General features: G+C 44.0%; 1 protein-coding gene across 6 annotated transcripts in view; it reads left to right on the top strand.

The window, feature by feature from the left end:
- Window positions 1–1,102: 1,102 nt before the first annotated feature.
- The window catches only part of ntn1a (netrin 1a), a 63,711-nt gene continuing 50,034 nt past the window's right edge, over window positions 1,103–14,779 (top strand). For 2 of the 6 annotated variants that reach the window (XM_031564066.2, XM_012831218.3), the window contains exon 1: window positions 2,340–4,029. In XM_031564066.2, the coding sequence (XP_031419926.1) occupies window positions 3,015–4,029 (1,015 nt within the window). In that variant the 5' untranslated portion in view covers window positions 2,340–3,014. Of the gene's footprint in view, window positions 1,306–2,338; window positions 4,030–14,779 lie in introns of those variants that run through there. The other 4 variants (XM_031564063.2, XM_031564062.2, XM_031564061.2 and 1 more) reach the window with 4 other exon arrangements.

The following is a 14,779-nucleotide window of genomic DNA, read 5'->3' as shown; positions in this document are numbered from 1 at the left end:
TCAACGACTTTATTAAGATTGAACCAGAACCTAATTGGCCCACTTAACCAGCAACACTAACCCTCGTCATATTTAAAATGTCACTGTCGAAATTCGTAGGCGACCTCTATGACCTCTGTTATCCGTTGACAGAAACAACAGGTGCCGGTGTGATGCGTTGCCTGCACTCGTTGTTGCTTGGAGTGAATCATTTTGTAATGCTGCCATCTACCGGAAGCTTTGCCAGCCGCACGCTGCCTGGAGGGACGGCATGGCCTTTTATCAATTAGTGTTTAATGAATGATTTTTGTATGAATTTGAAGATAACATTAAAATAAACATAAAGGTATTCTTCAACTGCTATTCAAAAATCATCACTAATCTGCAGAGAGTGGTGCGCACCTACACATGCGTATTGTACGTGTACGGGTTGGTCAGGGCAGGAAGTAAGCATTGTTTAAACAGATTATTTTAGACCTATTTTGTCAACGTCAACATATTGTGTTTTTAAAAATACGCTACTACATAGTTTAAACATTTAAACTGCCACTCACGGGCTTGACAACACTACAACTGAAGTGCTTTTTTTGTCACAGTATTTTTGCGATGACCGAGTCCTTTGCCAGATGGGGCATCCTATTTTGGAGGAGACGCCACGGAGAATTGGATAAGGCCTAATGTCTGCATTCATGCAGTCCTCTGAGTATCAAATCTTCGAAGAAAAAAAGACTTAATCGAGTGAAACTAAATACCATCAGACAGGCAGACATTCTTAAGAATGCTACCTACATTTCAGCCCAAGGAAGACGCTGGTCATCAGTTGGCACTGGTCCGCATCCAGAGGTCTGCTGCGAGTTGTTCACAACAAACTGAAGTAGACCAATGGACACGGATGGCCTGCTAATGATGTTTGCTTTGAAGATGGTCTTTCAACTCAGCCGATTAGTTTCAACCCATTGGTTTCACTCACTGCATTAGTTTTCCGACTTAATTGGTCTTCTTTCGTGGCCTTACCACAATACACTGAAATTATATGAACTGTTTGGCAAAGATTTTAGGGGCATTAAGCAGAAAAGAGTTCACGGATCCAATTCCCCATCGTTCTGCTGTCCAAGAGAGGAACAAGTAGCGGAATACGACCACCGATTGTCAGTTGGCAAGAAACTGCAATTCAGAAGACATCCTGCTGGGCTGAGTCGTGCCCGAAGCAGATTAATCAAGCTCTAATTCAATTTACAGCGGCCTATTTACTTTACCCCGCACTGCGCAGGGCCATGTGAGAGAAGAGCTGCTATTTGTAGTCAAAAGTGGTGGCTGGGGTGTCGGGTAAGGAGATTCTGGTCATGCTTTTAAGTATTTATTTAGTAGCCTACTGAATTAAATGATGCCGTCAACCCTTATTCCAGCTATGGACATGTGCATTGATTGATCCTGATATTGTCTAAAAGGAAGCAAACGGAAACGATGAAGACCGAGGATCGATAGATAAAGACTTTTTGGCGCTTGATAGACTTTTATGACGTATAGGCACGAACATATTTTAAAATAAATAATTATTTAAGGGATTTTACAACAAGGTTTCACAGCAATATACTTATACTATAAAGGGTATCTAGGCTCTAGCCTAATAGCCTACATGAAATAAACCAGTATCATTGTTAGGATGTCACTGTTAATACTAATGGTTATGCAGCTATTGAAACAGAATGGGCATGGATTTGATATATGATTACATATATCATAATTTTTTTAGCTGTTTAAAATCTCCAGTATGAAATCCGCAATCCGTCATAGTCGTCAATGTCTATTCAAGTTGAAATGCATTATCTACTTTAATAAAAGATTTAAAATAGCTCAAGCAATATAATTCACTGGCTATTAGGCCTATAGACTAGTGGAGGAGGCTACGGTGAAAACCTGTTTGGAAGCCTTTTTCTACAGTGACAAGTTATGTAGGCCTATAATATGGCTTACTGGTTTGAAGTCGTATGAATTTCAGTGATTAACTTGCAGAATTGTAATGGATGTAGCTCCACCATCTAACAAGTAGCACTATCTTAAAGCTGTATATAGTACAGGACTAACATTTAAAAACTATTGGGATAAGACTTGAATCCCAAACCTCTATATCGCCTGCTTTTGATTTCCTACATATTTGAGGTTGATAAGTTGAAGCTAGGGTGTTGTTACCAACATCATTTTTGTTTTGTCAAAGTTCTCATTTAAATTGAGATTCATCGTTAATGGTAAACTTTTATAAGTCCCTCCACCGCAGGACAGTCTTTTATTAATTGGCTTAATCTGCTTATTGATATGCTACCAGTGGATGTCGTTGTTCACTCCTTTTACGCACTCAGTGTCACTTCTCAAGATGACCTCAAGCTCTGCAGAAGCTTAAAGACGTCCTTCACTTTCCATACAGACAGCGAGTGCGGCAGACACACTCAGCGCGCGCACACACACGCACTCATATACACACGCACAGAGAGAGAGAGAGTGAGAGAGAGAGAGAAATAGAGAGAGAGAGACAGAGAGAGACAGACTAAAGGCTCCTCTTATATCTGGTGGGGTTTTGCCTCTGGGTTAGAAGAAACAAACAAGAACACAAAAGCTCTTGCAACAGCCTTACCAACCAACCGACAGACATCGGAAGCAGATCATTTTATGACTTCTCAGGTTAACTGAATGGTTATACCGAGGTACAGTGTCCTATGTGGAGATTTCTTCACATCGTAAGCCGATTTATTTCGTTTACCATCTGCATGATGTTTGCTGACAATTCATACATATGCCAGAGTATCGTCAGATATTAACTGCCATTTGATCATTTAGAGTTAAATCGTGTGTTTTTTTTTCCCTTCATGACGACACGCTTTTGATGTATTGTGAATTATTAAACTTCGAGATGTCCGTAGAGCAGCACATTATCATCCTCATGTCTCGCCTGCAGTGACAAGTTAAGTTACGCATATTTCTCTCTGGCAGAGAACTGCTGTGTATTTCAGCGCAAGAGATAACGAAGAAGACGGATTACAATGTTGAGGATTTTGGATGCTTTTGTCACTTTGGTGACTCTCTCCTGCCTGGTGGAAGGGGTGTTCGGGGGATACGGGATGAGCATGTTCGCCGCGCAAACATCTCCTCCAGACCCGTGTTACGACGAGAACGGTAACCCGAGAAGATGCATCCCCGATTTCGTGAACTCGGCGTTCGGAAAGGAGGTGCGCGCGTCCAGCACCTGTGGCAAACCCGCCAGTCGGTACTGTGTGGTGACTGAAAAAGGCGACGAACGAAACCGGAATTGTCACATTTGCGACGCATCGGACCCCAAGAAACACCATCCGTCTGCCTATCTAACGGACCTTAACAACCCTCACAATCTCACTTGTTGGCGATCTGAAAATTATATCCAGTACCCACAGAACGTGACGCTAACTTTGTCACTGGGTAAAAAATTCGAAGTGACTTATGTGAGCTTGCAATTCTGCTCGCCAAGACCTGAATCTATGGCTATCTTCAAGTCAATGGACTACGGCAAATCTTGGGTCCCGTTCCAGTTCTACTCAACACAGTGTCGGAAGATGTACACTAAACCGAACAAGGCTACTATCACCAAACAAAACGAGCAAGAGGCTATTTGCACGGATTCCCACACAGACATGCACCCCCTCTCTGGCGGTCTTATCGCATTCAGCACTTTGGATGGACGTCCGTCGGCGCACGACTTTGACAACTCGCCAGTGCTGCAAGATTGGGTGACAGCAACCGATATTAAAGTGACGTTCAGCCGACTGCATACTTTCGGTGATGAAAATGAGGATGACTCGGAGCTGGCACGGGACTCTTATTTCTATGCGGTATCAGACCTTCAAGTCGGCGGACGATGCAAATGTAACGGTCATGCTTCCCGGTGCGTAAAAGACAGGGATGGGAATTTGGTTTGTGAATGCAAACACCACACTGCAGGACCGGAGTGTGACAGATGCAAACCGTTTCACTACGACCGACCATGGCAACGAGCTACGGCCAGAGAGGCAAATGAATGTGTCGGTAAGTTTAACTGTCCTTTTTTAGTTTACCAAATGCTGGTACGACAGAATAGGCTACAATGTAGATGTTGCCCACGTGCTCAAACATAACAATATTCAGTAAGAAGCTCCAATAAAAAAAAAATCCAGATAGAGTTACACGGAAAATTATGTGGTAATGAAGTTGATTACAAATTATGTTGCATCCTTTGGTTTCGGGAAGAGCGGCAGCGAAATTGAACAATTATATTTCGAGTCACTGACTTCATGATGTTGGTCAGCACTTAGTCTACAAATCATTTATTTGCATCATTTAAAATACCATATTTATCGTAAAGATTTTATCAACACGATTCTTAGCCTCGGGCGAGAGAATTTAAAAGTTCCAGGTTTTTGTAGACTTCCAGATTGTTCAAGTTAAGTCTTTTTTTTTTTTTTTTACAAGCGCAAGTTCAAGAATACATATCTCCAGATGAGGACTGAGATGTAGTGTAGAAAAACCCACACTGGTATGGCGCTGTAACGATTAACTGTGCAATTGCAATTCGCCGAAGTAGGCCCATGTGGTAGCCTAGTTGTTATCACTTCGAATGTGGTTTGTGCGTTAGATGGCTAGTCACCATATTGTGACCGGACAATTTAAAGTTTCTCCTTACAAACGTTGTTTGTCTATGAGTGGTAGTTTCACAGATAGCGGTTTTGTTATATTTCCATCGGAAGAGACATAACTCTGGAGGCTTGTTGTGCCCTGTCAAGTGTGCAAAACTCTTGTAAGTGTTGTCTCACTATGGTTACTGGATTTGTGAATAATTGTGTCGGAGTGAGCTAGATATAATGATTTGAAAAAGCAGCATTCAGTCAATCCGAATTAATTGAATTCAATGGGAAAACGTGTGATTTAAGGTGTAATTCATGTTATTCAATTTGATTAGTCTACGCAGATCTAAAATTGCCATTAACCATGGGCAGTATTGGGAATGTCATTGCATAAATGCATTGACATCTGTTGCAGAATCTTGGTCACCAATTTCACATTTGTCTTGTTTCGAATTCCTATCTGTAGCGTGAACTCTGGTATGCAACAGGGAAGCCAAAGAGCGCGTATTTTACTGTCCAACAAAAGATAGCGTGATTTTGAAAGAGCGACCTGAAAAGGGCCGCCCAGTTAGCACAGTGTATAAGTAGCCGACTAATTCACCGCACGAAAATGTGTAAACTTCAAGTAGGCATGAGGCGATGCCCTTAAACCCGGCCAACTGATGAAGCGAACTTCTCCACGAGTTTGATTCGACACAGATTTATTTCAGTTATATGTCAGTGCTGTGGTTCAAAGGATGTTGGAGTAGAGATATTTAGAACAGAAAGAGGCACATTTTATGACTATCAGTACAGATGATAAGAACAATTATTTAAAATAACATGTAGGCTAATGACATTAATTCGAATAATATGTCTGTAATACATCATATTATGTCTTTAATAATCAGTTAAAAATACCCACTAAAAGCAATTATGTTTTTGCAGTAACTCGTGTCATGCCGGGTTTATGTGAGGGATAAACAGAAACACTGACGAAGACGTTGCTTAGCCTACTTGCAACGATATTGAACAGCGACCAATTTTACTCACATATTTTTGAGGAGGGTGGCAGAATGTATGCAGTTTAAAATGGAATCGGCTGATTAAAGAATTTGGATTTGGTGTAAAAGGACCACGCGCTCACGTATAGCCATTCCAAGGCAAATAAAGAACGTTAAATGGGGCTGCGCACTCAAAAATGCACGAACTTCATAATGCTCGGTCATCCACAGTCTCCATAATTCCCGACCACAGAGATATAAATAGTGCACTAAAATTCTCTCCGATTGTTAGTAAATGAGTTTGTGTACCGCTACGTTGAAATTGAATAAAAAAAAAAGCTTGACCTGAATACCTCGCGCCAACATGCACACAAATGATTCAATTACAGTACATTTTTTTTTATTTTTACAGACTAGTCACCAGACACTAGTCCTCATTATGGTCATAGGTCAAAGCCCAAAACATTGGGCAATTATTTATATTTAATTTTTTCAGTTTTTTTTTTGTGGTCTGTGTTTTTTCAGTATGTTATTTCTACAGCAGATTTTAGGCCTTTTTTAAAAAGGTGATCTGTGTGGCACACAGATTTCTGTTGATCTGGTGGGCTCTCTATAACATTTTCTTCGTGTTTGATCATGGTGGTGTTCTTCTCTTAACCACTGCCATCACAAACCACACTCATGTTACCGGAGTGAGTAAGGGAGATGTCCGAGCAATTTATTCCACTCCTTCACCTTACCCTGTCATAGGCAAAATCTAGTAGCACAAGCAAGTCCACCTCTTCATCTTCATACTGTGAAGGGGGCTACAGGAGCGACCGTGTCGGGTTTTCTCAGCGTGATGGCTGAAGTGATGTGAATGTGTGTTTATTTGCTCAACCCCATTCCATGTCCCGCAGTGTTTGACCGGCATTCGTGAAACATGACAGGAGTTTTGACGTACCGCAGGTGTTTTTTTTTTATACTTGTTTATGCCTGTTTATTCTTTTCTGCACAGCTGGTGCAGGGATGTTGAACGAGGGAAGTTATCATAGTCAAATGAAAAAAAAAAACAGAACTCTCATGGTAGGACCGTCCGGGGGCTATTGTGCTAACTATTGCTTATGAATACATTTGAGTTCTGGTCATACATCTGTCTGTAGAGCAGTCCACTGAGGCAGAGAGAGAACTACAAAATGTCTCCCTTATGTTGACAGTTACCTAGTAAACCAGTTCAGTCAAACATGCTCTGCTCACGACAGCTCGATACATCTCTATAGATGTGCTAAAACCCTGAACCGAAAGAGGCTTGTGCCCCTTCACCTCATCCAGTTCCTTATAGACAATTATATATGTATCGCTGTGCTGGAAAAGTCAACAGACCAGTTTAGACACAACTGTCCAACTGCAGGAATGAATTGTTTCCCCGGTATCCTTGACACTTTATTTTTACCAGACCTGCATATGTCTGTGGGTGTGTGAGCGAGTGTGTGTGTGTGAGCGAGTGAGTGTGTGTGTGTGTGTGGGTGTGTGAGCGAGTGTGTGTGTGTGTGTGAGCGAGTGAGTGTGTGTGTGTGTGTGGGTGTGTGAGCGAGTGTGTGTGTGTGTGTGAGTGAGTGTGTGTGTGTGTGTGTGAGCGAGTGTGTGTGTGTGTGTGTGTGTGAGCGAGTGTGTGTGTGTGTGTGTGTGAGCGAGTGTGTGTGTGTGTGTGTGTGTGGGTGTGTGAGCGAGTGTGTGTGTGTGTGTGAGTGTGTGTGTGTGTGTGTGCGTGCGTGTGTGTGTGAGTGAGTGAGTGTGTGTGTGTGTGTGTGTGCGAGTGAGTGTGTGTGTGTGTGTGTGTGAGTGAGTGAGTGTGTGTGTGTGTGTGTGTGCGTGCGTGTAGCATGAAGGGCCACAAAAGACTGTCACTCAGTGCATTCATCATGGTGTCAGCGAGGCGGCCCTCTTGCAACACATTCCTGCGCTGTGTTTTCTTGCGCCTCTGCCGCCACCATGACACGCCATCGGACAGGCCGTCAAAATCGGATGAAGTGGGTGGGTGGGTGGGGTGGGGGGGAGGAGGAGGAGGAGGAGGGGGAGGGGGGAGGAGGAAGGGTAGCTGCGGGGTGGTGGCGGCGAGGATTGCCTGTGCTAAAGCAAACACCAGAAGCTTAAATCCAACAACAGAAGAAAGGACTGCCCTGACACCTCTATGCGCGACCAGGGCTTTTGTGTGTGGGCAAGGGGGGGGCAGTGGGGAGGGATGAGCAGACAGTGTAGGTCTCTTTCTCAGTGTGTCTCTTTCTCAGTGTAGGTCTCTTTCTCAGTGTGTCTCTTTCTCAGTGTAGGTCTCTTTCTCAGTGTGTCTCTTTCTCAGTGTAGGTCTCTTTCTCTTTCTCAGTGTAGGTCTCTTTCTCAGTGTAGGTCTCTTTCTCAGTGTAGGTCTCTTTCTCAGTGTAGGTCTCTTTCTCAGTGTGTCTCTTTCTCAGTGTAGGTCTCTTTCTCAGTGTAGGTCTCTTTCTCAGTGTAGGTCTCTTTCTCAGTGTGTCTCTTTCTCAGTGTAGGTCTCTTTCTCAGTGTAGGTCTCTTTCTCAGTGTATGTCTCTTTCTCTTTCTCAGTGTGTCTCTTTCTCAGTGTATGTCTCTTTCTCAGTGTAGGTCTCTTTCTCTTTCTCAGTGTATGTCTCTTTCTCAGTGTAGGTCTCTTTCTCTTTCTCAGTGTAGGTCTCTTTCTCTTTCTCAGTGTAGGTCTCTTTCTCTTTCTCAGTGTGTCTCTTTCTCAGTGTATGTCTCTTTCTCTTTCTCAGTGTAGGTCTCTTTCTCAGTGTAGGTCTCTTTCTCTTTCTCAGTGTATGTCTCTTTCTCTTTCTCAGTGTATGTCTCTTTCTCAGTGTAGGTCTCTTTCTCTTTCTCAGTGTATGTCTCTTTCTCAGTGTAGGTCTCTTTCTCAGTGTATGTCTCTTTCTCAGTGTAGATCTCTTTCTCAGTGTATGTCTCTTTAATAAGTGTATTTCTCAGTGTATGTCTCTTTCTCAGTGAAGGTCTCTTTCTCAGTGTCATTGTGAGATAAACCCCAGAGTCTCATCTATTAGACTACCACAGCTACTGACCGTCCCTGAAGCTTGCGTGTCCTTAAAACGAGTCTCTTCCGTCGCATGATGCTGTGTGTGCGAGAGTGGAAGAACAAAGGGGGGGATGAAGGTTAGGTGAGGGCGAGCCGATTTGTAGTCTGAGGGTATGTGCTGGATCAATACTTAAGAGTGCAAAGCATCATAGTTTAGTCTTGAAGTGCACTTTACTGATTAGTTTCCCGGTTTAAAGTGGACCCCCGAATACTCTTTGATGCACATTTAAGATATTGATTGACACAGGCGACCAGAGAGGCCTTAATGCAATGAGTTCTGGGATGGTGGCTGTATTGAGTAGACCTGATTTAATATGGAATCATAAACCCCGACGGTGCCACTATGTGTATTAAAATGGCTTCTTCCAGTCTTTTCCAAATGTTTTCCAACTTTGATGTTGAAGGGGATGGCATTCCTCGGAGTTACTAAGACAAGAAGCTTAGCTTGTTTACTTTAGACAGAGCATACATCATCACTGGCCTGTCATGGAGACGCTGCCTTGGGTTTTTTGTTTGAGCTGTTTGTCTGTGATGACTGGGAGTGAAGAGAGAAAAAGTGTTTGAATTATTCAGAGAGATTAGCAGAAGTGCTGCAAGGCATGCCCAATGAAGGCACCGACACTGCACCATAGAGGAGAGAGAAAGGGAGAGGGAGCGAAAGAATGAATTTGAGAGATGGAGATGAGAGAACTGAGGGAATGGGAAAAGAAAAGATAAGAAGAGACAGGGCTGAGGCTGGGGGGTGGGTCATGGAAAGAGAGAGAGAGAGAGATAGACAAAGGAGGTGAAACATTTCAGGGGAGAAGAGAAAAGAAGAAATGAAGCCATATAAAGAGAAACAGAGACTGAATTATGACGAGAGAGAGAAAAAAAAACAGGGTATATAAGAGAGGTTCTCAGGAAAGTAGTTTTGATGACACGAGTGTTTAGCAACATTCAGCTCAGAACGCAGGCAAGAGGATTGGCTGGGGGTATTCTTCTCTCTCTCTCTCTCTCTCTCTCTGGGGGTATTCTTCTCTCTCTCTCTCTCCTCTCTGTGGTACTTCGGCTGAGTTAGCCAGCACATCAGTGACTTGGCACGGCTCAGTCCGGAGCCTTCATCCAAACCGCTCTTCTCTTCTCTGTACAGTATCTCTCTCTCTCTGTGTCTCTCTCTCTCTCTCTCTCTCTCTCTCTCTCTCTCTCTCTGCTTCTGGTAGTACATTAAGAACAGGGGGAAAAGAGCTTCCCTCCCAGTCTGTAGGCCCATAGCCCAAACCACAACATAGTCCGGCCAGTTTGAACAGATTGTCTCGCATAGTTACCCACCAATTGTCTGGCATAGTGGCATTAAATGTGCGCTTGGATCACGTTCGAAAGCTCTCAGGCATGATTTAGAGATATTTGACTGACACACATGATTCATTTTCTCAGGCGGCGAACGGAGTAATGCAGGGGTCGTCATGCCCCTCAGTTGACCTTGAATGTTGTAACCATGCACACAGAGAAAGCCTAACAGCATTGTTTGTTTTGTGGATGTTGTACAGTCGCTCTCACAATTTAGCTCTTAGCAGCTTATGTACAATTACGGGGTTTTTTTTTCTGCTCAGGCAGAACAGGATAAACAGCCGTCATCTGAAGCGCTGTCAGCGGTCCTGACAGGATGTAATTGCACCCAAACTACATTATATATTATGATGGATGTTGTAAATGCAGCTGCCTTGCATTTTGTAATACAACATTTTTCTCTAGTTTTAACTTCCGTGTTATATTCACTAATCTAACCCGAGACAGATGTAGTACTGAAGATATATTCGGCCCTTTTTTTATAAGAGGGATTATGAATTTGACCTGAGGTAAAATAGATATTTTTTTTAAGAATGACACCAGCCCTCAGGATTCCTCTGCGTTTCGTCGTCCTCTGTCAGCTCTCTTGTATCTGCCAGGCGGAGTGCTCTGGTTAATGTTTGAGCCGTCATTGGTTGCTTTATGTATCGGCATCCTTCATCTTCAAAGATGGCGGTGAATCAACCGTCCCGCCTGGCAAACAAAAAGGGTGAGAAGTGGAGGTAAGAATGGGACGACAGTTCAGTGTGCACTTTGCACTGTGCCCCTCCTCTCTCTCTCTCTCTCTCTCTCTCTCTCTCTCTTTCTCTCTTTATTCCTCTCTTCTTCCTACTCCCCCTTTCTTCTGTTGCGGGCTGTTCCAAAAGGGGAATGACCCCTCTTCTCTTACATGGCAGCTCTCCTTTTAAATGACCGCAATTCCCCGAACCCATTATCAGTGTTTATGACTTGTTTTGTAAACCACAGCTAAACAAGTTATTCTGCCTTCAGACACATACAGTTCAGTTCAGAGTCTGGGACTGGGTCAAGAATTTTATTGGAAATGGTTTTCTGTTTCTGATTTTAGGGGGTTTATAGTTCCATGCCACAACCAACACAAACACGACCCTGAAGCAGCATAGTGTCCTCTTGACATAATGTCTTCTTCTCAGGGATGAAGGGTGGACAGAAAAACCAAGGTGAAAGTGTGAAGGGTTTTGTAGCGATAGGAGTTCCCAAACATATTTATACTGCGTAAAAAAAAAAAAAAGGGAATGTTTCATTGTGAGTGTGGTACACGTATCTACAGCTCCAACCCGATAACTGGGCGCACTTCTGTAAAACGGCCCCTGTATTAGTTTTTTTTTGTTTGGTTGAGAAGGGCCAGACCTCCCGGGGAGATCAGTGCTGGCCCTAGGCCCATGCTGGAGCTCTGGGTTGTAGGGGGCTATTCTGTTTCCAGAAGGCTTGCCTGGCTCCATCACACCCCCGACTGCAACAAATTCAACCTGAAGGCTGCCAGCCCAGAACGGACCGGGCCCAACTGGGCCATCTGCATCTCGTTTAGCGGGCCGCCATCTCCCACCCACGTGACAGTAAGGTGGAATGTGTTGAAACATGATGTTACCCTCATTCTATTCGCAAGTGCTTGGTCCAGCTGGAGCCGCTGTGATTCACTTTAAGACAGCGTGTGTGTGTGTGTGTGTGTGTGTGTGTGTCTGTGTGTGTGTGTCTGTGTGTGTGTGTGTGTGTGTGTGTGTGTGTCTCTCTGTGTGTGTGTGTGTGTGTGTGTGTGTGTGTGTGCGTGTGTGTGTGTGTGTGTGCGTGTGTGTGTGTGTGTGTGTGTGCGTGTGTGTGTGTGTGTGTGTGTGTGTGTGTATATAAATTCTGTGGAGCAGTTCTCATTTCAAAACCCAGTTTTTAGAAGCTGTGAAACTTTTCACATACAAGAGCAAAGTATTTTGTCTCAGCGTCGTACAACTGTCCCGTGTCACTAATAGATAATGATTCTAAAATCTCCGTTACTGAAGGACACAATCCAGGCTCAGCAGCTGTTTTGTGTGTCATGAAATAATCAAATACATAACTAAAAAAAAAAGAATAATAAAATAATCTGCCAGATGCACCGGCCAAAATCTATGCCATGCAGAGAGATGCTGTTGTGCTCTCGTTAAGGCCATGTAAGATTTCAGAGACTTCTTTCACATACCTTAAAGCCGAATCTTACAATAGGTGTCACTGTCCAGAATGCATGGACTCCCCCAGCCTACGGTACTATGAATGCATGGACTCCTTCGTCTGGGTAAAAATACTCCGAGGGAATGGTGGGGAATGCAGCGCTCGAGGAGCCGTGTCCTCTCGACTGTCCCCGCTGCCTGCCTCCAAGGACGGCTCCCTGCTGGGTTACAGCTTCCAGAAGTATTTGTGTCTCTGACCCCATAAAGCGTTCATCTCTACCGTTCTACTTTACTGCCACACATTGTGTCCGCAGAACACTTGTCTTGTGTTTTGTGATGAGCAAGCTCCAAATAGAAGCAACGGAGAGAGGTATGCGACGGCAGTTAATTATAATTTATTGTCTCGTAGATCTGGTATAATTGATCTGTGTCTTAGCTAGTCAGTGATTAGTTTGAGTCTGATCGTTATCACAAAACTAAATGACCTGGAGAAAAAAGATATCCCTGGGATCAGTAATGGGCAACTAAACTTTTCAACACATTTGGGCTGTATTAACCAATTAGGAGACTTCTGAAGTGATGGACATGCCTGCCTGCCAGTTATTTTGTATAGTGTGCACGGCCTAACTGCAGGAGGGGGCGGCCTCCTAGGCTGGCCAGGGCTGGAGGCAGTTAGTGGAAACAGAGGGGCATCTCTTCTTCTGCAAGTTTGGAGAAGAACGTCAAGATTGAAGACCTAATAAAAGAAGGGAAATAACAGGCCGTTGAGACGGAGGGCACATTTGCAAATGATTTAATTGATGACAAAGTGAAACCACCATAAATGTTTGAAACTGATTTTAGATTAAATAGAATGTCATGGTCGTCGTCACAGGCCAAACTAAAACTAAAACAGAGGCCACGGACGAGCCCAGACCTCATATGGTTCCTTAATGCTCTCGCTCAGCTGCAACATATCAACATCATAGTGGGCTGTGGTATGTCCCGCATATTTAACCCCTTGCTGGTCGCTAACAATGTGAGTTGCATGATCCTTCTCATAATAGTCCAGCCCTTGGATATCACCAGGCCAGTGGAATAAGGGCCTCCCTTGGGCGAAGCCAGCATTTTTGAGGTTTTGAGTTTTGTTTTGTTGGTAAAGTTCAACATGTAATTCAACACAGAGACCACTTAGGAAGAGATATGCTTTGACGACTAGGGAGAAAATCCTGACCTTGCTCTTGAAAGGAGGTTTGAAGATGAACCGTAATTCTTCAGAGGGGAGTCTGTGCCGGGGAATGAGGCCCAAAGCTTGAGGTCACTTCCTCCTCTTGGCTCCATCTTGGCTCTAGCGGACCCTTTTTTCCGGCCTGGTTTAGCCTTCCAGTGTCTCCTGTGGCTGACGTCGTCACAGCCTGAGCCATGGTGCAGTGTGAGGGATTCTGTCCTCTTTGATCATGGGGACTGTGTGCCCTACCATGAGCTTAGGCCATCGCTGTTCTGACACCAAACAGCTGAGGATGATTATGGCAAGTTATAATGAAAATGTTACCTTCCTCCCCTTCAAGGGCTTTTTGTGAGTCATTAGCTGCACAAGGATTATATTGATTAAGTGTTGATTCAGCATCCTCGTATTGAATTATAATTCATTTAATTATGCTTGTAATGACGTCCACACGACAACGCAATGTTTTTCCAAACATTTTGAGAAAACGAGAGAAAAAATGAAAATGTTCTGAAATGGCTTGCATAACCTATGCTGCAAGTTATAGCCTACATCTAAATAAGACTATTGTCAAAGCAGTAACACTACGAGAGAAAAATCCTATAAATCTTTTATTTTTCAACACCAGCAAAACATGGTTTGGCCGAACAGAATTTCCCCAGTGAAGTGATTACGTCCTCCTTGTAGAAAAATAATAAATTGGCGACAAAAACACATACATCGTTAGCATCTCAAAAACACTTGTATCAATATCCCTTCGCTATTGTGTCCTTCCATCTTGCATTGCGAAGAGTGAAGTTCCGCTCTGTCCTCGGTAAAGTCGCCGAAGTTGCACCCAGCGTGCTTTCAAACTTTCCAAAAAGGCCCGTTTCCAGAGAGCTGAGGGCCGCTCCTCGCTCAGGTGAAGCCGTGTTTCTACCTGTCTCCGTCTGCCTGCCGCTGTTTACCGTGCGGCGGAGAGGGGCCTGTCTGGCCGTCGCACGCAGTCTGGCCCTTGGGGCGTAGACTGAGGCTAATGAATTAATTGAGGCTCTTTCTTCCTCCGCGAGAGTGCTCTGCATTAGCGCAGGGCTCCATTTCAGAGCTGCGGTTTGGAGCCTCGCGAAACATGTGCGGGAGGTGTTAGGAGAAGCTTTTACAGCCCTAGGTACACTTGAGACGGGTAATTATAACCTGTCGCCATGACACTGACTGACGGGCCTCATTTGCTGTCAAGGGAAAAAAAAAGACGGTTTATTTTGTCGGCTCATCTCAAACTCGAAAGTATGCATGAAAGAGTGTTGATGGGGTTCTGTCTTATTGATAGGGGCGACAGTGGTACAGTGGGTAGAGAAGTCGTTTAGTGATCAGATGGTTGCTAGTTCGATTCCCTGTCGAAGTGTCCTTGAGCAAGACAATGAACCCCTAATTGCTCCTGATGTGCA

This window comes from Clupea harengus, chromosome 26 (genome assembly GCF_900700415.2).
Source record: "Clupea harengus chromosome 26, Ch_v2.0.2, whole genome shotgun sequence".
NCBI lineage: Eukaryota > Metazoa > Chordata > Actinopteri > Clupeiformes > Clupeidae > Clupea > Clupea harengus.
The sequence above is the reverse complement of the archived record's forward strand: the minus strand, read 5'-3'. Positions and strand labels throughout refer to the sequence as shown.